General features: G+C 38.1%; 1 protein-coding gene across 1 annotated transcript in view; it reads left to right on the forward strand.

Annotated features, from left to right (window-relative positions):
• The window catches only part of LOC142101539 (uncharacterized), an 84181-nt gene that overhangs the window by 4354 nt on the left and 55050 nt on the right, over positions 1-24777 (forward strand). Inside the window, exons 2-9 of the mRNA XM_075185992.1 lie at positions 1094-1256; positions 1851-2000; positions 2922-3082; positions 3175-3351; positions 3702-3843; positions 4158-4345; positions 12951-13092; positions 15203-15379. Coding sequence (XP_075042093.1) covers positions 1094-1256; positions 1851-2000; positions 2922-3082; positions 3175-3351; positions 3702-3843; positions 4158-4345; positions 12951-13092; positions 15203-15379 — 1300 coding nt within the window. The remainder of the gene's footprint in view (positions 1-1093; positions 1257-1850; positions 2001-2921; positions 3083-3174; positions 3352-3701; positions 3844-4157; positions 4346-12950; positions 13093-15202; positions 15380-24777) is intronic.

The raw sequence follows: 24777 nt of genomic DNA on the forward strand, positions 1-24777 counted from the left end.
CAAATCTAACCACCCTGTCTCCCTAATCTCTATTGCCCTTGAAAAATATATATCAGTCCAACACTAGCAAAAGGGCACAACATAAAACCATGTCTTCAGGACTCCCCACACTGTAATCTCTTCACTATCAAAATAGTAACTCACTCCACCAGCAAATAAGTAGTATAACTAGCTATAGTTATGTGGAGTTCCTCCACTCCAAAGCTCCTTGTTTGAACTCTCCTTCAATGGCTGCTGTTTTCTACTCTGTCCCAAATGGTAGCTTTAGGCTCATGTTCTTTCTCTTTCACAGTATCTCTCTCTCTCTCTCTCTCTCTCTCTCTCTCTCTCTCACTGCTATGTTGCTGTCTCCCAATGCTTCAGCTCTGTTTTATCTTCCTCCCTTAACTCCTCTGTCTTCAAACACTTCTCTCTCATATCTTGCACCATAGACTCTGACTCCAACACCCTTTTTTTAGCACCTTTTTCTCACCCTTTCAGCGGGCATATACACTGGGCCAGCTTAATTTCTCCTATGGCATCGCCCCAGATGCAGTGAAGCTTGCTGGGAGATGTAGTATTTCTCCTATCCTGGCGTTTGCACAGTTGCACAGCGGCATCTGCGCTGAGGATATAAAATGAGGGGTGGTTGGCTATATTTAGTTTGGTGAGTGTTTTTTTAACTTATTTTAACAGTTTGTTCAACTAGGGTTCTCCTGTTTTCATAGCAATTCATGGCACTGAGATAGAAGCCTCTCCAAGCTATGTCCCCTTATGATGTGAGGGCTTCCTTTCCTGGTGGTTAGAGGGCAATTCATCTTATGAAACACTCTATGCTGGTGTTAACTTTCTGATGATCTGGTAGGCTACTAGTTGATGCTCCTAAATACAACATCTGTCTCTCACCTTATTCTTCCACCAGAAGTGTTCAAATGCCAAAATACATTGTCACAGTAGTGGATGGCAGTAATAGTAGAGTTAGTAGATCCCCTGACCTCTTCACATGCATAAAAATAATTGTTATATGTATGTTTAAGATAATAATTGCATCCTTACTACTGTAATGATGATATATATTCTAAATTTATAATTATCTTTTTGTTAACTTTAAAAGCTCAGCAAAAAGTATGGTCCTATGTACACTTTCTACTTGGGGTCTCGCCCTACCGTCGTGCTCTGCGGTTACCAGGCACTGAAGGAGGCACTTATTGACCATGCTGAGGAATTTAGCGGGAGGGGGGATTTCCCAGCTGTCCAGATGTACAGCAAAGGAAATGGTAAGTACTTTAAATGTCTATTGTGAAAAGATTTTCAATATGGTACTGGATGTACACTTTATCCTAATAACAGCAGTTTAATCACTGTATAAAGAATATGTGGAATATTAGCTTTTTCTTCTCCATGAAATAGTTCCAAAAGATTGAACATATTTCACTGTCAGTCTCACAGCATCCTTCATCATGAATCAAAAGAGACATATGGGCTAGATTTACTAAGCTGCGGGTTTGAAAAAGTGGGGATGTTGCCTATAGCAACCAATCGGATTCTAGCTTTCATTTATTTACTACCTTCTACAAAATGACAGCTAGAATCTGATTGTTTTTAAACCACATAACAAATAAACTGATTTTACTTATCTCTTTTTTTAATCATAGAATTTTGTCTTAGACCAATTTTTTTTTTATTTAAATCACATTTTCACCAGTATGAAAACTTCAGATGTTGCTCAATTCTCCTGGTAAGAAAATTACATAATTCATGTAACACAACAGCTATGGCAAAGTAAATTGCATTGACAAAACAAATTATCCACACAATTTTCCAATTATTTTTTCCTATTCAACAGTGTCTAACTAACTTGCTCTGTCCAGGTATTGTGTATGGGACAGGAGAAAGATGGAAGCAACTACGCCGTTTTGCTATTACTACTCTGAAGAACTTTGGCATGGGGAAGCGAAGTTTGGAGGAGAGGGTGAAAGAAGAGGCCCAGTATTTGATAGCCGAGTTCAGAAAAAGTGAAGGTATCTTCTACACGGGGGTAACAAAGACTATGTATGATTTACAAATAGATTTGAAGGGACCTCTAAAACTCTATTTAACATTATTGAAACATTTTCAGTGTTCAAAACTTGTTGGGCGTGATTCATCAAGGCGCGCATACTAAGCGCAATTTGCGTTTTTTTTAAAGCGCATGAAAATCGGCTCTGCATACTCCCAAATTCAACAAAGAATGGATCTGAAGACACGTGTGCTGATGAATTCGGGTGTAGGTCTGCTCTGCTCTTCTACACAAGACACTGCAGGAAACGTCTCATATCTATGTGGCATATACATTCGCAAAAGAACGCACAGAAAATAACAACCTATTCAATGAATGTTACCTGTTAATAATATAAGCATAAATGTCAAAACAGTTAAAGTCATATTTTTATATATTGTTTCCCCCATGAAATACATTTATTAGAATAATCTTAATATCTACTGAACATAAAAAATATTTTTACAGTTGCTTCTGATTACACTGCACTGAAGGACTAAATTGTATTCTGTCTCAGTACTTGTCCGGGTCATGCTCTGAGTGCATAGTGGGTAAAAGCTTTGACTGAAGTACTTAACATCAAAATTGCTTTCCCAGAAGTCTCCCTAACCCTTTTCATTGTTTCAGTGAGGCTATCAACCTCAATTACAATTGACATCCAAACAGCTAAATGTACAAAACTAAAGGAATTAATGTATTATTTTTAATTTATCAAGTTTAATAAATAATCTGCGGAAGTGATAATCTTGACTGGAAATGCAATTTGGCTGCCACTTGACAAATCAAATCACCAAATCACAAATCATCCTCCCCATCAAATAAATTCAAGAAGAAATATATGGATAGAAAATCAAGGGTCTGTCCTATGTAAACCAATTCACAAGTTCACTTTATTTTTTGGCAGGAAAGCCCTTAGACCCAACTTTCGGCTTCAGTTCCGCTGGCTCTAATATAATCTGTTCTCTGGTGTTTGGAGACCGATTTGACTATAGAGATGAAGAGTTTATGACTTTGCTCTATCTGATCAACAACAGCTGGCACTTAATGAGCTCCACCTGGGGACAGGTTAGATCAAAGATTGAGTCATTAGCAGCAATTGTGAAGTGTTGAGGGTGTGGTCAACAGTGTTTAGCTTATCAATTGTCTTTTTCCCACAGCTTCTGTTTGTTTTTCCAAAAATCATGAAGCATATTCCAGGCCCTCATAGACAGATTTACAAAAACTATGTCAAACTTGGAGCTTTTGTGGCCAAGAGGCTCAGACTGAACAAAGAGACGCTTGACCCAAACAACCCACGTGATTTCGTTGACTGTTTTCTTATAAAAATTGAGCAGGTATGTGTTTAGCTCCTTTGTTTTATTTACCAGACGATACAAGAGTGCACTCTTTGGCTGCAAGATCAGCACAGTAAAGTGCTCAGTAAATATGTATAATTCACCCTCAGAAGAACAGCTATAATAGATGTTGAGGAGTCTGGAGTTAAAAATTAATTTTGTATATCAAGTTAAATGGGTTGAAAACTAAATACTTTTCTGTTAGATAAGTAAGTAATGGCGGTGTCGTAAAACTATTCACTGTCAAACAAATGTTCACTCTCACAAGATAAATGTTTCTTTTATGAATGGAACACAACTGAAGAATACATGGCCAGGTACAAGTAACCTTAAAATCACTTACTTTGTAGGAGAAGAAAAACCCAAATTCACACTTCAACTATGAGACGATGTTGAAAACTACAGTTAATGTTTTTTTCGCTGGTACTGAGACTGTCGGGTCTACTCTGAGATATGGTTTCCTAATTATGCTGAAGCACCCAGAAGTGACAGGTAATGTATCATATTTGTAGTATCTAAAATAACCATCATGCCCTAGCTGCTTCCTTAGTATCCAACATATATTTGAATCTATGCCTTATATGGCTCCGCTAAATTGTCCTAAATTGTATGCACTTAAGACAAATAAGACAAGAAACATAAAAGTAAGGTTCATATTTTATGTCAAAATTGATTAAGGACGGGTACAGTTATGATGCAGAATCTCACTCATTGAAGAATCCAACTCTCAAATTTAAAGTATGGCTGAAGTTATCGCAAATGATTCATGCATGCGTTTGAGAATACTAAACTAATGTTTTCATCAGAGAAAGTTCAAGGGGAAATAGATCGAGTGATTGGCCGGGACCGAAGCCCATGCATGGACGATAGAAGCAAGATGCCCTATACTGAAGCTGTCATCTATGAGATCCAGAGATATGCAGACATAGTCCCCATGAGTGTTCCACACACTGTAACAAGGGATATTAAATTTCGTGGTTACGACTTGCCCGAGGTACCTATTTACGATCGAGTATATAACTGGTTAAACAATAAGAACACTGATTACTTGCAGGGAAAACTCCTGTCCATTTGATCGCTACCTTCCTCCTTTCCTGCTCTATTCTTGTACCCCTCCAATTCTTCTAAGGAAGAGAACTATGAGTAGCTAGTGAGTGCAGTATCAGAGTTCTAAATTAAAGGCATCTTGGGTAATTGTTTACATCTATATGTACAGGCTTCACAAAGCCTGAAATAAAAAATGTCCCCCCCCAGTTTGCCCAGTAGAGGTGCAGATGAAAAGCACATACAGTCTGCTAATTATGGAGATTGTGCCATTTTTTTCAACATGCAAAGAAGGTTTTTTCCCATATAAACATTGTGACATTACTGAGCAAACTTTTAACTTCTTTAAGACATTTGAGTGTTTATAAATCTTACAACTCGTGCCAAAGAAACTACTTTATGTAACATACTTTTAGCACACAAACAAAAGATTTTAAATGAGAACACTGCTAGAACATTTTGTTCTACATATATCCATGTCACACCCAATTAAGAGTTGTAATGGGATAATTCCATTTGTCAATAAAACTCTGATGTGCTTTAAACTAAAGATATAATCATGAAGTATAGCAGGTTTGTGAGTTTACAGTCTGTATTGCTATGTCGTCAAAGAGACACAAAGTTTTATGTGCACAAGAGTTAGGACACAGTCAAGGACAAATATATGCCAAGCTTGTTTTTTAGTGTTCAGCATTTTTCCTTTCAGATTTATATTGTAGAATTTAACTGAAATTAGAGGAGGCGAATTTGGATAAATATATAGTATATACCTACTTCCCTAAATCAGCAACATGTGTTTTTGTGATATCACGCAACCATGATTGCACAAAGACACCCATTTTCACAGGAAAGTGCATAAATTAAGAAGCCAAGGGCTAGATTTACTAAACTGCGGGTTTGAAAAAATGCCGATGTTGCCTATAGCAACCAATCAGATTCTAGCTGTCATTTATTTAGTGCATTCTAGAAAATGACAGCTAGAATCTGATTGGTTTCCATAGGCACCATCTCCACTTTTTCAAACCCGCAGCTTAGAAAATATACCCCCAAGACTGCTGTGTCTGCAGGGGAACAAACTGTAGTGGATGATAAGGTCTGCATTCCTTTCCGTTATATTGTTATGGAAAAGCGTATTTGTTGGCGCACTTTGGCAATGTTAAAAAAAACCTTAAAATACAAAAACTGACATCTGTAATAACGAAAGTCACAATGTCCCCTAACACTCATGATTAACTTAAGAGATAAAAGCTCTTAATTTAATCATCAGCGTCCAATTTTAGGAGAAATAGTGAAAGTTTAAAATAACGAAGGTGGCACGGACACAAAAACTGAAGCAATGTAGGTCTGCATTTTTCATAAATGATCCTTAGCATCTGAGGTTTGGACAGACATTAGTTGCAACCTTGCTTGTACACGAAGACAGGGCAGTACAGCACTCAGTCAGCTATTGTCTCTTGTGCTATGGTACAAAAATGACTAATTAGATCACCAAGCAGGTGCAAAAATATATTCAGCTTCTTTCTTTTTTGCTGTGGTCTGATAATAATTGCATATAATATAGATATGAAAAGAGAATTGAACTTAATTCTCAGAATTATTGTTAAATTCCATGCAAGTTTATTTACTTGAATACATTAGTTCTCATATTCCTTATCCTATTGTTAGTCAACAGAATAGAGATGTGTATTTTCCCATGAGAGATCTGAGAATATGACACTCAGAATAACTTGTATTTACCTAAGTAAGGAGAAATAAAAAGGTGTTACAACTGCATATAAATGGATATAACATTCCAGTGCTTTTAAAGTATAACTAGGATGAGAGTGCTGATCTTGTATGAGGCAGTGACCTGTACGTTCTGGGCCTGAGTCAGACACACATACTGAGCGCATCGTGCAGTTGTTCTCAATCGGCTCTGCATACTCCCGGAGTCAGCAAGGAACGGATCTCAAGATATGTGTGGTATTGACTAGGGATGAGCGCGCTCGGATTTCTGAAATCCGAGCCCACCCGAACGTTGCGGATCCGAGTCGGATCCGAGACAGATCCGGGTATTGGCGCCAAATTCAAAAGTGAAACTGAGGCTCTGACTCATAATCCCGTTGTCGGATCTCGCGATACTCGGATCCTATAAATTCCCCGCTAGTCGCCGCCATCTTCACTCGGGCATTGATCAGGGTAGAGGGAGGGTGTGTTAGGTGGTCCTCTGTGCTGTTTAGTTCTGTGCTGTTTAGTTCTGTGCTGTTTAGTTCTGTGCTGTTTAGTTCTGTGCTGTGCTGTGCTGTGCTGTGCTGTGCTGTGCTGTGTTCTGCAGTATCAGTCCAGTGGTGCTGTGTGCTGTGCTCTGTCCTTCTGAGGTCAGTGGTGCTGCTGGGTCCTGTGCTGTGTCCTGTTCAGTCCAGTGGTGCTGTGTCCTGTGCTCTGTGCTTCTAAGGGCATAGTTATTTCCCCAATATTCCCCTGTGTTTAAAAAAATAAAAAAAAGTTTTTTTAAAAAATACCAAAAACTACTTTAATATTTTTTAATTACCACAAAATTTTCACAACCAATCCTGCAGTATAAGCCCATTGGTACTGCAATATTACCAAGTTCACACATTCAGCAGTAAAAGTCCAGTGGTACTGCAATATTACAAAGTTTACACATTCTGCAGTATCAGTCCAGTGGTGCTGTGTCCTGTGCTCTGTCCTGCTGAGTTCCGTAGTGCTGCTGGGTCCTGTGCCGTGTCCTGTTCAGTCCAGTGGTGCTGTGTCCTGTGCTCTGTGCTTCTAAGGGCAAAGTTATTTCCCCATTATTCCCAAGTTTTTAAAAAATAAAAAAAAAGTAAAAAATAATAAAAAATTAAAAAAAAAAAATATATATAATAATAACCAAATTTGCAAAACCAATCCAGCATTATAAGTCCATTGGTACTGCAATATTACCAAGTTCACACATTCTGCAGTATCTTGTGCTACATATAATGGAGAGCAAAAATTTGGAGGATAAAGTAGGGAAAGATCAAGACCCACTTCCTCCTAATGCTGAAGCTGCTGCCACTAGTCATGACATAGACGATGAAATGCCATCAACGTCGTCTGGCAAGCACGATGCCCAATCTCCTAGTACAGGGCATGTAAAATCCAAAAAGCCCAAGTTCTCAAAAAACAGCAAAAAAAGAAACTTAAAATCATCTGAGGAGAAACGTAAAGTTGGCAATATGCCAATTACGACAAGTAGTGGCAAGGAACGGCTTAGGCCCTGTCCCGTGTTCATGACTAGTGGTCCAACTTCACCCAAGGATCAAAGCCCTTCTCCCCCCCCCTACAAAAAATTTAAGAGAGTTATGCTGTCAGCAACAACAACAAAACAGCAAAGAACTCTGCCTTCTAAACAGATGACATCACAAATCCCCAAGGCGAGTCCAAGGGTGTTGTTGGTTGTGAACCCTGACCTTCCCATCACTGTACGGGAAGAGGTGACTCCATCCAGCATTTGCAGCACGCCCTCTGCATATGCTGGAAGGATCACCCACAGTCCAGTTACAGATTTGGCTAATGAAGGTGTGAATGTTGTGCACTGGGAGGAGGATATTGATGTAGCTGGCGCTGAGGAGGATGTTGATGATTATGATGCAGACAGATACCAAATTGCATTTCTCAATTTCTATTTATATTCTAGATTATATAACGGCTGAAAAGTTTTCTGTTTTACTCCTAGTGGAGAGGGGATCTGATGCAGACAGATACCAAACTGCCTTTGTCCATTTCTTTGTATATTTGAATTGCTAGTTCTACAGTCTATGCAGGCTGCTTTATTTATATTCAACTACAAGTGTAGGGCGGGGGGGGGGGGGCATAGATAGCCACCAAAGTAACGTGGTCCATTTAATTTCACTTTCTAGCTCCACAGTCTGTGCAGCCTGCTTTTTTTTATCTTCAAAGTATTTATATTTACAAGCCTTGCAATCTAAATTAACTAGAGGTAGTGACGTGGTAGAACTCCAAAAGGCAGTTTGGAAGCCCCTGTACAAACTGGCTCTATTTTTTAACTGAGTTGTCCCCCCTCCAGTGTGTACTCGGAAAGAGTTTTTAGTGCAGCGGGGAACCTGGTCAGTGAGCGGCGAAGGAGGTTGCTTCCTCACAACGTTGAAAAAATGATGTTTATAAAAATGAATAATCAATTCCTCAATGAAGTACAGCACTGCCCTCCAGACAGTACAGAGGGACTGTGGTTGTGGAGTCCAGCGGGGACGAATTGATAATGTGTGAGGAGGAGGAAGTACACACTGTAGGGGGAGAGGAATCAGAGGTTGAGGATAAGGACGACATCTTTCCTCAGTAGAGCCTGTTTAGTTTGTACAGGGAGAGATGAATTGTTTTATTGGTGTGGGGGCCCAAACAAACCAATCATTTCAGCCACAGTTGTTTGGTAGGCCCTGTCGCTGAAATGATTGGTTTGTTAAAGTGTGCATGTCCTATTTCAACAACATAAGGGTGGGTGGGAGGGCCCAAGGACAATTCCATCTTGCACCTTTTTTTTTGGCATTATGTGACCATTCAACAGTCGTTTGCCATGTTCAAAAAGTAAAAGAAAATGCCAACAAATTCAATAAATTAAATCAAAAGTTAAATGCCCTGTCATTATTTAAAACAAGAGGTTTTGACGTGCTAGAATTAGTGTAGTGTTAAGATGTTATAAACACTACACTTGGAAATTGGAGGAGGTAATGTGGCCCCGGTATCAAATTGGGTACCGGGGCCACCCCACTATGCAGTCCAGATACTTGTTTGGTGGAATTCCGACACGTGAAGGGTTTTTAAATTATATTGTGGCCTCGGTACCAAATTGTGTACCGGGGCCACCACACTACGCAGTCAAGATACTTGTTTGGTGGAATTCAGACCAGTTGAGGGTTTTATTATTATATTGTGTGGACCACTCTATCTATACCACACTACAACTCTATACCACTCTATTTCCTACTTTAATTCTATTTAATTCTATTTCCTACTTTAATTCTATTACTAATTAATTACCATAAAGAGGAACAAAAAAAAACAATTTTACCAAAAGTATAATATGACTTAGACTTACAAACACTACACTTGAAAGATCGTGCCTTTAAATGAAAAAGTCAGTCTTCATTGCACGACTATGTGCAAGTGCAACAGGGACATTTTTTTGGGTTTACAAAGTCAAACAATAACACTACGACCCTGTCTGTCTGGGGTCTGTCAATGACGAATTGTCTGGAGCATGTTTTGAGGAGGTATTGTGGCCCCGGTATCAAATTGGGTACCGGGGCCACCCCACTATGCAGTCCAGATACTTGTTTGGTGGAATTCCGACACGTGGAGGGTTTTTAAATTATATTGTGGCCTCGGTACCAAATTGTGTACCGGGGCCACCACACTACGCAGTCAAGATACTTGTTTGGTGGAATTCAGACCAGTTGAGGGTTTTATTATTATATTGTGTGGACCACTCTATCTATACCACACTACAACTCTATACCACTCTATTTCCTACTTTAATTCTATTTAATTCTATTTCCTACTTTAATTCTATTACTAATTAATTAACATAAAGAGGAACAAAAAAAACCAATTTTACCAAAAGTATAATATGACTTAGACTTACAAACACTACACTTGAAAGATCGTGCCTTTAAATGAAAAAGTAAGTCTTCATTGCACGACTATGTGCAACAGGGACAGTTTTTTTCTTTACAAAGTCAACTAATAACACTTGGACCCTGTCTGTCTTTAACATACTTAATGGGATCTCAATGACGAATTGTCTGTAGCATGTTTGGAGGAGGTATTGTGGCCCCGGTATCAAGTTGGGTACCGGGGCCACCCCACTACGCAGTCCAGATACTTGTTTGGTGGAATTCTGACACGTGGAGGGTGTATTTATTTTATTGTGGCCCCGGTATCAAGTTGGGTACCGGGGCCACCCCACTACGCAGTCCAGATACTTGTTTGGTGGAATTCTGACACGTGGAGGGTGTATTTATTTTATTGTGGCCCGGTATCAAGTTGGGTACCGGGGCCACCCCACTACGCAGTCCAGATACTTGTTTGGTGGAATTCTGACACGTGGAGGGTTTTTTAATTATATTGTGGCCTCGGTACCAAATTGTGTACCGGGGCCACCACACTACGCAGTCAAGATAGATAGATGCGTATCATAGATAAAGTACATTCAGTGGTGTGGGGCAAATTGAAAAATATTCAAAATGCACTGACATTATCAAAAACAAGAGGTTGTCACACGCTAAAACTCCAACATGTATATGATGGAGAGGATGGAGGAGCAGCCGTATGTGTAGTGTAATGCAGACCTGTTAAAGGTTTTTTATATATTTTATTGTGGTGCCCAGTGCCCACTCCTCTACGCAGTCCAGGTACATTTATTGGTGCGAATCAAACAAGTTGATGGTTTTCTTATTATATATATTGTGGTGACCCACTCCTCTACGCAGTCCAGGTACATTTATTGGTGCGATTCATAAAAGTTCAGGGTTTTTAAGATATTGTGGTGACCCACTCCTCTACGCAGTCCAGGTACATTTATTGGTGCGATTCATAAAAGTTCAGGGTTTTTAAGATATTGTGGTGACCCACTCCTCTACGCAGTCCAGGTACATTTATTGGTGCGATTCATAAAAGTTCAGGGTTTTTAATATATTGTGGTGACCCACTCCTCTACGCAGTCCAGGTACATTTATTGGTGCGATTCATAAAAGTTCAGGGTTTTTAAGATATTGTGGTGACCCACTCCTCTACGCAGTCCAGGTACATTTATTGGTGCGATTCATAAAAGTTCAGGGTTTTTAAGATATTGTGGTGACCCACTCCTCTACGCAGTCCAGGTACATTTATTGGTGCGATTCATAAAAGTTCAGGGTTTTTAAGATATTGTGGTGACCCACTCCTCTACGCAGTCCAGGTACATTTATTGGTGCGATTCATAAAAGTTCAGGGTTTTTAATATATTGTGGTGACCCACTCCTCTACGCAGTCCAGGTACATTTATTGGTGCGATTCATAAAAGTTCAGGGTTTTTAAGATATTGTGGTGACCCACTCCTCTACGCAGTCCAGGTACATTTATTGGTGCGATTCATAAAAGTTCAGGGTTTTTAAGATATTGTGGTGACCCACTCCTCTACGCAGTCCAGGTACATTTATTGGTGCGATTCATAAAAGTTCAGGGTTTTTAATATATTGTGGTGACCCACTCCTCTACGCAGTCCAGGTACAATTATTGGTGCGAATCATAAAAGTTCAGGGTTTTTAAGATATTGTGGTGACCCACTCCTCTACGCAGTCCAGAAAGATACCTTTTTGCAACGTTTTGGACTAATAACTATATTGTGAGGTGTTCAGAATACACTGTAAATTAGTGGAAATGCTTGTTATTGAATGTTATTGAGGTTAATAATAGCCTAGGAGTGAAAATAAGCCCAAAAACTTGCTTTTTAAACTTTTTATGTTTTTTTAAAAAAAAATCCGAATCCAATACCTTAAATCCGAACCGAGACCTTTCGTCAAGTGTTTTGCGAGACAAATCCGAACCTCAAAAATAACGAAAATCCGGATCCAAAACACAAAACACGAGACCTCAAAAGTCGCCGGTGCACATCCCTAGTATTGACCATGAGTGTAGGATCACTCTGCTGTACTAGACCAGACACTGCAGGATGCGGACAAGACGTATGTGGAATATGAAATCTCAAAAGTATCCACAGAAAAAAAATATATAATCAATTAATGTTACCTGTCAATAATATAGTCATTTATGATTAGAAATGGAAATTGTATAAAAAAATACATTTTATAATTTTTGTTTTACATTGATAAACATTAGGGTTAGGCTGTCCTTAATGTCTACCGTACATAAAATACATTTTTACAGTTGCTTCTCATTGCAGACACGTTATAGCATGAATACGATACTGACTCAGGACTTAGACTACCCTCTTACCTGGTGCAAGAGATATGGCAGAAAAACAAGAAACTTTCACAGACAGAGAGCTTCATTCCGACTTGGCTGCATTCACTTGAGTTTGGCACACCCACGTTGTGCATCGAGTATTGGCACACCCCATTCACGCCCCAAAATCGTAGACCATCGTAACTGTCATTTGCATTGGCATATGCGGTGGACCTGCTTTCCTTGATGGCTGAGTGTCCTCGGTGGCCGAATTCTCTTCTGGGCATGCGCAGAAGGGAATTGTGTACGATATGCACAAAAACAGAGATATGTTTCTTAATGACTCAGGCCCTCTGGGATTATATTATTGAGGATAGAGCTGATGGTGGCATTGGCAGTGTCATTATGTGAGGATGGGAAAGGAGGAAAGTAAGATACCACAGACTATGTATTAGATAATTGAAGGAGCTTTGTCCTCCCAACAACACACAATAGTTCCCTGTCACAAGGGGGGAGGTTGTGTTGTCAAACGCACCTCTATATGAAATGCCATTCTTACACCCAAATTGTTTTATTAAGCTTTACTTATATCTTCACTGTCTGAAATATATTTTCATACTCTTTTATTTTAGGGTCTGAACATCATGCCCCTGATATGCACATCCCAGTATGACCCAACAAAGTTTAAGAACCCCACTTCATTTGATCCCACACACTTTTTGGACCAAAATGGACTGTTCAAGAAGAACGAGGGATTCATGGCATTTTCAGCAGGTATCCAAAACCTTTCATCGTTAAAGTGTAACTAAGCAAAAAGAAAGTTATTGTGATGCAATATGTAACATCCACCACCGAGCAGAGAATAAAAATAAATATGGAAGCTGGCACCGGCTGGAACTACATATCCCAGAGTCCCTGGTGGCTGGAAATAAATTGCGCATTTGCGGGTGTTGCATCTTGTGCCGGAACTGACGAGTGAGTGTGTCTGTTACAGTGGAGAGAGAAGTGATAATGGTTTTTTTGGACACCAGGGTGAGGGAGAGGGGAGACAGGCCGATGTGAGGAGGAGAAAATAATGGAGACAGATCTGTGAGAAGCAAGATATATATATAATTGTGAGTGCTCTATTAGGGGTTGTATATGTAAACAGCTGTATTAGTGGAGATCAGCATTTATGAGAAAAAGCATCCGATAATAGAAATATATGTAAAGAAAGTTATCTATGAAGACAAAGTATCTGTGATGAGAAACATCATTGTGAAAAACACCCTCTGGAAGCAGAAACTGTGAGAACAGCATTAATTGTATAATCCAGTCCTGGGGCTTGATTCATTAAGGATCTTAAATTAAGAAGTTTCTTATTTAAGTCTCCTGGACAAAACCAAGGTACAATGCAAGGGGTGCAAATTAGTTTTCTGTTTTGCACATAAGTTAAATACTGACTGTTTTTCATGTAGCACACAAATATCAACTTTAAATTTCAGTGTACAAATAAGCTATCAAGTATTTGTGTGCTACATGAAAAAATAATCAGTATTTAACTTATGTGCAAAACAGAAAACTAATTTGCACCCCTTGCATTGTAACATGGTTTTGTCCACGAGACTGAAATAAGAAACTTCTTAATTTAAGTTTCTTAATGAATCAGGTCCCTGGTGTTTTTGAGTAAACCTGAGAAACTATCATATCCTAATATAACATTAATCTGAACTGAAAGTAAAGTATAGAGTAAACACCTGTGTCAGTAAAACCAGACTCTGTGCTTTAAATCCATTCAAATTATCATCTGTATCAGTATAAATGTTTATTTCAGAGACATGTGATATAGATCCATTCAATATATTCAGTGAGATTTAAAAAGCGTAGAAGGCCCATTTATGGTGACATTCATTGGTTTGTAGGTGGCTGCACAACCTCTCCTTTACTGAAAAGGAATTTGGTGCCCAGGAGGTGTCAGTAATTGGGAGTTATCTTCCCATGTATCATCCAGGTGCATTTGCTGCAGGTACATGCATTATATGCACCTATGTAATAAAACTATTCAAAGGTACAAAGGGTTACATATATTAAAATCAGTCTCACAAGCATGATTCATTTAAGAACTAAATTAGTTGGAAATAATCAGTGCTTTAGAAGAGAAATCGAAAAGTTTATTATAATGAAAGGGATCATACTAAAGAAGTGGTAGGTTGGATTTTAAAGTGACATTTTTATTCTTTCCTCCCTGTAACTTTTGCGCCAAACCAGCAATCCTGAAAAGGTAGGCACAAACTGATAGTATGGCGTCAATTCCAAAAAACAGAATATGAGTTGCATCAATCAAGGCACGAGGCAGGTATATAGGTGCATTTGTGCAATTAGAAATGTATTAAAGGGGCCAGTTGTACACATTTGTAAATGACCCCTACTTATATATCAATAAATAAATGACCCTTTTAGCGCAGTGTATGATACATATTCTGCTTACTTTAATAAAAAACAAATCGGAACTGAGCATGTTCATTACATGAAAAGTTCTTTGCTCTCAGCATAAAGCACTATATAGACTTCATGCTAGTCCCCAGTCATCAAAATCTAAAAACTTGGAACTGATAAAAATCAACATAATTTACCTCACTTGCTGCTATCCCATGTATGTATAGATGGACAAACAGGACTCTTACATGGACATATACAACTATTTTTTGATCATTTGGGTTTAGTTACACATAATGAAGAAACAATGTCTATAAAGAATCGCATTGTTCATTAAGTAAGACATAGATTTTATATTGGAAATTTGTTTTATGGTTGAGGGATGGGGAACTGCAGAATAATGTAGAGACAAGGGATGTGTTATGTTGTGGAGGTTTTTTTTCATGGCAATTCTTTAACATTCTTCTAGGAAAGCGTATCTGTCTTGGGGAGGGTCTGGCCCAAATGGAGCTGTTTCTTTTCTTTACCACCATCCTCCAGAACTTCAATCCAAAGCCTCTTGTGGACCCCAAGGACATTGATATCACTCCTGAAAGCAGCGGTTTGGGCAATATCCCACGACACTACAAAATGTGCCTTGTTCCCCGCTGAGGATGAAAAGAAATGGCTGGAATTAACAAGATAGAATAAAAATGAACGAGTAATGGTTAATAATACAACATTATTCATGTTGTAAAGCAGATAATACTAGAACAACATTCAATAGTGTAAATAACATTTGTTGGCCCTCTATAGATCAACTTCCCAGTTTCTTCTTCACCTTCTTTTGTTCTATTTTGTTTTTCTTCTCCGCACTCCCTCCAGACATCAGTACTTGTCTCCATCTCAACACAATTATCTCTATAACTGCCATGTAATTATTGTTCACATCGCCCCTGTGTACTTTTAATTATCCCAGCCCAAAGACTTAATTATCCTTTTCATTCAACATTATTTTACCTCTTGGTCCAATTGGGCCGAGAACTAATATAAGGAACAAATAAATAAAAAAATAATTACTGATTACTATCCAACATGTTTAATTCATATATCCTTATTATACAAATCACTTCACTTCATGAGTCGTTATCGTCCATAATAGCACATAATCACTCTCACTTTCTTTCACTTAGCTGTTACCAATCTCCTTCATGGTGGCTAGGATTTTATTATGTATCTACTGGGCTTTGTACTTATTACATAGGTCACTATTCTTACTCCACCAGGCTTACAGGTCACATAAGAATTAAGGGGCCTATTTCATCAAGGCACGTATCTGACAAATTTTAGCGTATCATATGCAAAACTATTCTGTGCATGCCCAGAATCGGGAGATACATCCGTGATCGCAGCCCTGTCCATGCATCTTAAAACGCAAAGGACACTTACTACAGCCTACGATTTTGGGGAGGGATCGGGGCAGGGAAGGGGCATTTTGCAGTAGTTAATTTACAGTAGGGGCGTGCCAAACTCAAGCGCATGCAGCCATGTCCGAATCCAGCTCTGACCATTTTAAAATTAGTTGTTTTTTAGCCGTATCTCTTGCTCCAGCTACAGGACTAGCCTAAGTCCTAATCAGTAGTAATGACAGTCTTGAATGCATGCTATAATGTGTATGCAGTCAGGAGCAACTGTAAAAATGTATATTTTATGATCTGTAGACATTAACAACATCCAAATAAATGAATTTCATGAGGGATTTTTTTTAAAGGAAAAAACAACACTTTTTTTAAAACTATTTTATCAATAAAGCCTATATTATTAACAGGTGACATTAATTCAATATATATTTTTTTCCTGTGCATTCATTGGTGCATTTATAATCCACATCGGTATTGGACGAATCCTGCAGTATCTTATATAGTAGAGCACCGCAGACCTGCCCCAATTTCAACAGCACATATATCTTGAGATCCGTGCCTTGATGAATTCTGAAGTACCAAATATATACTAAACGCCGCTTGCGCTCAGAATGTGTGCCTTGATTAATCAAGCCCAAGATCATTAAACAGGGGAACCTAAAAATTGGTGATTGCCATCACAAACATATTTTTGTTAGGATTTTGTCTTTGGTAATTAAATATGTTTGAAAACTTGTAAATCTCTGTCTTGTCATATTCCTCATTACCCATGGAAGATAAACTAAACAAAAACTTTTGAGTACTTTTCACAGAAAGAGAAAAATATTTCAGGAATGCTGCGATAAAGACAAGATCCACTTGACTAATCCATGCATCTAAAAGTCATAAGACATAGATACAAAAGTTCCATCATGAAAGTATAACAGACCAGGTGAAGCATATATCTGAATCATCTGCTTCACTCAATTGCTTTCCTCGGAATCACAATTTATCTATATTGAAATGGACCATTGCCCCACCATCAACAGAGGCTCCATTTTTAAAGCAGTGGTAGTCGCTTTCCCATCTACCACCACCCCGACACTACTTACCTCTACAGCATCATCATGAAACTGCCCTTCCCGACATCTTCAACTGGCCGACTCTTGGAAAAGTTGACTTTCAATAAATTAGAGACATCGAGTGTCCGGTGCACAGGAATGATGTCACAGGTTAAAAGCGACAGTATTGTCAGTGCTGTTGAAGGGACAATGACAGTATGCCGGCTGGACAATGCACATGGTTTATTAAAAAGCACGGGCAGTTGAAGATGTCGGGAATGGCAGTTTCGTCATCACGCTGTAGGGGTAAGTAGTCTTGGTTTTATCAGGATCGGAATTTAGTACCCAACCCTTTTAAAGATAACTGATTAATCCTAAAAGTTTCATCAAATATTTTAGTACATTTATATTCTTAAGTCCATCCCTATTTAGCCAGAAGTTGACAAATGGATATGTCATTTGCTTGGCTCTTCATACCAACAAACACTGGTCAACCGCAAACTCTGGCATTTGTCAGAAAAGCTGCTATGCCCAAGTTTAGTAGTGGGCTTTTCTTGGCTACCAAATGTTTGTTAAAATAGGCTAGTAGGCTCAGTCAGTCTTCCAGCCCTATATGTAATAGAATAGTCATGACTTAAGCTACTCTGTATGTTTCCCCCACTATTGTACTTGGTCAGTAATGGTGTCAAAATACATTATCCTAAATCACCCAAATAATTATGTAGCTGTGGTTCCATTAAGATGACCTTTTTTTTTTTTTTTTTTTTACTTCCAATGCATATACAAATGTGTGTTGCTTTTTATTTCAAACTGGCTCTGGTCACACAACCAAGGGAGTTGTATGCAACTTTTTCAATGGTGATCTGTCTAGATGAGAGTTTGTGATAATGCAATGAAGAAACAAGTTGCTTATATCTAGGTGTGTTTCCTATGTTTTTTGTATAGCAAATCTACAAAAGGCTCCATTTAGCCTTCAGGTTGTCAAAAAGTATTTCATGATCAGAACATTTCTCTTTAGCTACAAAATATAAAACATAATAGCTGTGGGTAGACATTTGACCCAGTAGAGCCAAATATATACTGTTTTGGTGAGAAAAAATTGCTTTCACATGGGAAATAACTTAATGAGCTTGAATAACCTCTCTAAATGTGATAGTAATTGGAGAGGTACTTCATGCATATCTTATGTTAAACCTCTCACATAGATGGACCTGTGAACACATATATCTAGGCCAAAACTTGTAAAATATTAACCAGGTTATGGGTGCCAGTATCAACACAGGATCAGGTTGATACTAGCAAGCAGATAGAGAGAAAACATGTAGAGACAGTAGATCTAGGAGTTTTAAAAAAATAATAAAGGGGGAACTGAAGACTACCTTTTTTAAAGAAAATCCTAAACATGATAGAGGTTGTAGAAGTAGTAGAATAAATCTATTTTACTTTCTTGCCCCCATGTCAAGAGGTCAGAATCCTCAACATCCCCTCTATCTGGTGTAACACACAAATAGGACTCATAGGTGAATGATGCAATGCACACATTGGAACTCATCCACAGTTGGGCGCACGTCTGTTTATTTGTGCACAACACAGTTTCTTAATGCGCAGGAAAACAAAGTAGGCCGCACGTTCATATAGAGCAGTATCTGAAAATGTTAGTGCCTGGGGCAAGAAGGATAATTGCCGCCCCCTAGCCCTCAATTTTAATAAAATTAGCCTAAAATGTTCATAATCCTGCCCCCCCTAAAATAAAACAATCTCACTAATCATGCAGAAGATGCTGTTAGAGATTGTTTGATGAAGGCATAACTATTGACGAAGTGCGTCAGTGGAGCACATCTCTACATCATGATCGGGTCCAGTTATGCAAGAGTTGCAATTCGTATGAACTTTTAAATTTCATCTTCAACGCTGCACAAATGAAGAGTAGTTTTCTTATATCATCTGGGAAATGTGGTATTTCAATTACGGATCACCACAGTGAAATCTAGTTTACTCCTTGTACTGTGAAGATGGCAATAGGAGTTTGGTCCTCTCTAAAAGCATCTTTTCCGTGACTGGTGAAATCATTTTACTTTCTCTATTACCTAATTGAAATGACAACAGCTATGATCTTTGAATAGAGCCTTTTGCCAGCAGCTTTAGAACTATATCGGAATTGCAACTAGAAACAATGTAGACTACTCATACCTACTGCATCTAAATAAGTGATATGGCCACTCACTGTAGGAAAAAGTTAGTTGTTTAGTCATTAAGCAACATAGGATTGTGACTTGGTTTTGGTTGGGGGCATTTGGGTAACAGTACCCATATAACACATATTTAAAATTGCCCACCCATCCTCTGAGAAACCCATGACTGATGTACTGTGTTGTTATTGTTTAATTGAGCACTTTTTCACTTCTATTCATATATATCTAATGAACATCTATTTATGATGGTGGTTATTTTAATTTTAAGCTGAATTATGTTGAACATATTTGTATATTTTTAATAAATTGAATTAGAAACTAATACATACAAAATCTGAGCATCTTCAGTTGGTTATTATTGTGTTGATTTTTACATTAAATAAATTAGTCTTTTGATGCTTTTTTCCTAGTGTTTTTTCCATGTTGTTGTATTTGGATTGTCTGACACGCCTTAGATAGGTAGCGACATCAGGCAACTTTGTGGAAAATATTTATTTTGCAAATCAGTTTCTATTGGAGTAGGAGCGCTTGGTGTTTATTACATATATATATATATATATATATATATATATATATATATATATATATATATAATATAAATATGGTCACCGATGACCAATGAATTTGCATTTTATAAAATCTGATTGTTTTCATACTGAGACAGTGTATCTAGTCTGTTGAAAAGGCTGCAACTACATAAAATCAAATTGACAACATTATAATTAGCCTATGTGGCCTCATCCTGGCTGAGACTGACATTTTTCAGCCCTAGGCCACCTTATTGTGCTTACCTTTCTCCACTGTGAAACTTTGGGTGTTTCGGGCGGAACTTTGCCTCAAGTTTTCCCCACCACACAGCAGAATTAATTGTCCATTGTTATCGCATTTCTGCAAAAAATCTTGTCTACTGCAAATCACAATTCATGCAAAATTACAACACAAATTTTCAGTCATCTCTACCCAATGCTTCAGCTCGTCATGGTTGTAACCCATTTTTCTAAAAAATAGATTAAAAAATACATGAACATAATTTAGCCCTAACTAAGCCCATGGCTAAGTGTTTAAAATAGGTAAGTAATTGGCTATTTATACATATTTTCATCAATGGACCAAAAGGACAATTGCACTGGACTCCCCATTACACCTCCCACTAATAGTAAATGTATAATGGAAGTCAAAGGAGCATATTTTTTTTTAATGATGCTCAACAAGGGATGCCCCCAATCTGCCAAACTACTATTGGACCACACATACTTTACGCATTAGGAGACTAGTCCTTCTTGGAACACCAATACATGCATTTACCAATAAAACTGGATGCAATTGCAAAAAGCAGACAAGTGACATCACAAAACAGCATTTTCATTGTTGGTTTGTTCTTTTGCAGTTTGTAAATGACCCATTCTGACACAAAAAACACAGAAATTGAGAATTTAGATTAAAGGGTAGGATGCCTTTCACTCTGTACAGATGCTTACAGAGCATTAAGCATTAATTTAAATTAACATTTAAATTAAAAGCAATAATAATCTCTAAATTGTCAGCATTATCAATTTGACACGGTTCACACCAGAACCAGTTCACTTTGTAATAATATACCTCTGTCCCTAAGCTCCACAGAGTGTCACATGGATCAAATCTAGTTCTTCAACAAAGATGGTTTCTAAAATTGAAGTTAAAAGAGGCCCTTTTGTCTCCCAGAACCTCCCCAACACACCCATTCTGCATGACTCAGCCATGTTGTAATTGTACATATTCACAGAAAAATATGTCATGCAGAATGTTGGTGTCTCTAACTCCCCAAAATAGACCTATGCCCTAAGTTTTCTCTATACACTCCCAGTCATATACTTCTTTACTCCCACACAAAGGATCTTCGAAAAAAGATGCAAAAATACTTCTAAAACTAAAATGTAAGATTCTGTTATTGGAACTTATAACCTCCTAAAGCCGTGAGAAAGTATAGCAGTATTGAGTATATTCCTGAGTTTTCTATCATTTCATAAACATACCCCAAAAAAGTCTCATTTTTTGTGGAACAGTATCAACTTGAGAAATTTTAAGGTAGCATAATAGTTGTGGGCATAATAACTGTAATGCTCACTTGATTGCTGGTGCAATAAACTGTCAAGAGCCTACAGGGAGACTGTGTTCCACGAGGGCTCCAGAACCCAGGGTGTATTTTAAGTGTATTGGTGGGACCGAGAATTTAAATAACCAAATGAAAGGAGTGAAAGTGCAGAATGTATGTCCACTACTTTAATCAGTTATATAGTAAATAGGTTGTATTAAATTAAGTTGTGGGACCTCATAAAGAAAAAATCCTAAATCTGTTCCCAAACCTGCTTAACAATCACATATAAAACCACATAAAAAGCATTATACTTTTCCCAGAAATTATTATAATCATGTTGCTTTCAAAGAAGTGATATCCTCATAATACCAGTAAATATTTAATAAACACTAAGTCCTCATTGCATAGGACCATAACGCTGCTATGTCTCATCTGCCACAATGATACAAATGAGAGACTAGCTCAGTCCCCACCATATCAACAGCAGCAAATTAAATAAAAGGGACTTGCGTAGATCATAGATAAGATCCGGCAGGGTTAAAATAAGAACTTGTTAGTGTATAAGATCTCCGTGTTTGAAATGTGCATCTGCAGTCAGGATCCAGTTTAGAAGGTGGTCATAATTAATACACCATGCATTGAGTTTGTAAGTTTCCACATCAATATCAATTCAGTCCAATGCAATTCAGCTGTTGCATCCCTTAATGAAGATTACTACTGCCATTTCTAAGAAAATCAAGTCCCAATATATGAGAGCAAAAACTACCGCTGGAAAATAAATAATAATAGTGCTGACACGTTTCTGTGGCCAAGTGACAGTTTCATCAGAGGATATTTCTCTAGATTAGATCCATTGTGTACTTATACTTATATCCAATCCCAAACTGGATATGAATTGTCAACCTGTATCACCGAATCACATATGTTTTATTGAACCCAAGGGAACATTTGCATTCTCACTTACTCTTCGAGATATACTCAATACGTGTGTGAAGAGACCGGGTTCTTCGATCACTCAGGTCGACAACGGATAACAGTGCAACAGAATTTTATTTAAGCAACTTAACAGTGCAGGAACGAGAACATCAACAATACGTGGTATAAGCTTTCCAAATAAGTAACAAAGTCCAACAAATGGCAGAATAATGTTCCAATAAGGTAACAGGATGGCAGAGTCCCAGGTAATAATAAATCCCCACGATTTCAGGTGGTGAGGTTACTCTGACCAGAATATGACCTCTTCAACCTGTCTCACAGAACAACCCACTCAGCCCTGATTTCTTTGCCTATTTATCCCCATTCTGACATGCAAGATATCCTCTACCTCCAGCCCCTTTCTTTAATCAAGGATGGTGCCACTGAGGATAGAATTCAACACCAGAACAATGGGGTGGCTGAGTGATGAAATTAACTGTAGGGTCTGTGGTTATTTACAGACAATCCAAATATCAATATACAGACTCTGAGCTGATGACTACCATTTACTACATCTGACAGTCTATGCAGAACCTGTCAATTTTTCTTAGGATACATATAACTCAAAACAATAACTTTTATGTTCTATAAATCTGCATGTGATGCAACCATCCCTATTGCATTTGAAACACCCTTTGAGTTTCTCCGGTAGCCATGACAGATATCAACCCCAATCCTTGTGGTAGATGTGTTTAATTCATTAACAAACAAACTAGTGGCCATTTTTTCTCTAAAAGTATTCACTCTCCTAAATATCACCACCGGTTTCTCAGGTAAAACAGATTTTAAATGTTTACATATCCACTCTGGTGCCTTCAGGAAGGACCCTTTTCTAGCCTTCAAGATCAAAGAAGTTACCTTCCCAATGTATGTCACCATTCTCATGAAGCTCACTGCTTAACAGAAGGAGGTTTAGCCTTTTTTTCTCACCACGATTAGCACCGGGTCCCTTCCTTAAAAAAATAAATAAAAAAAATTAAACCATAAAGAGCTTTTGTTGTTTTAAAAAATAAAATAAAATAAACACCTTAAGCGACCCCATAACCGACCTACAGGAAAACTTGTAGCCTATAGCCAAGACATAAATGAAAATAAACAACAAGGTTTACAGTTATTGAGAGATAAATCGTCACACTAGTATTATTTGTGAGAACTCCAACTGATAATCTCATAGTATTCATCATAATATCTCTATTTACTACAGATGTCATAATTATCTTTGGAGACTAAGGTGCAAACAGCCAGAGGGGACAACAGTACAAAGAAAACAAGCAAAAGACTGGACTAATTGTTGGTGCACTATAGAGTTCTACACACATAGTGCACCAACAACTAGTCCACTGTTTTGCTTGTTTTCTTTGTATAAATGAAAATAAACCAGGGGTATTTTAGAAGAAAAAGTGAAAAGTTTAAATGAATAAAGGGGGACATTTTACTCTTTCCACCATGAATATCTTCAGGTTCTTCCCCATACATTGGCACTTATTCGGAACATTAGGGGGCACATCTCCTACACTGAAAAAAAGTTGGGCTCACTGTACCAGCAAATAAACATAACTATCAACATATCCATCATATATCTTTTCTAAAATAGTAATCATTTCTAACAAGTGTATGCATGGCATGGAACATCCCTTGATATTTAACCCATGTGTTTTAAATTGGAACAAACACTATTCCTCCATTCCTCCCATATAAGCTGAGATATTTAATATAGGATTGTCCAAAACACCTGCAAGTTTCTCATAATATTTGGCTATTAAACACATATAACCTCAGTAATATATAATGAGAATTCCTTGTGGTATAATACAGAAGCACTATAAATAGATTTAACCTGACAGCCAATCACAACCTAGTACCCTGAGGCTCCTTATTTTGCAGTTAACTTTGAGTCCTGATATTATTGGTTAATTTAAAGGTAGGAAAACAAAATGTTGAGAAAGGTTTTGTTGACCCTAAGTAATATTGGGAAACACTGATTGCACAAACAGTATTTTGCACATACACATATTTCACAAAATACTTTTCCCCTTTGCTTGTTAGTTTTTCAAGGCTACCAAGTGGATATGTGATTTCACCCCTTGGTATATTGTTTTTAACATAATCTCCATCTGCTTCCATAATCAAACTGATTTATTACACATCCACCAAACATGCATGAATGTTCTCTCCTTCCAGGGGCGAACGGAGGATTGTCGGGGGCGGGGTTCCCCCCCGACCCAAAAAAAACCCCACCCCCCGCGAGAGCTGCAGCTCCGTTTCTTCAGCGCTGTCTATACAGCAGCCGCGGCGTGGTCTAAGAAGCGTCCGCGGCGGTGCTGTATACACTACAGCACCACCGCGGACGCTTCTTTGACAGC

The sequence above is a fragment of the Mixophyes fleayi genome, chromosome 9, assembly GCF_038048845.1.
Source record: "Mixophyes fleayi isolate aMixFle1 chromosome 9, aMixFle1.hap1, whole genome shotgun sequence".
NCBI classification, from domain to species: Eukaryota; Metazoa; Chordata; class Amphibia; order Anura; family Limnodynastidae; genus Mixophyes; species Mixophyes fleayi.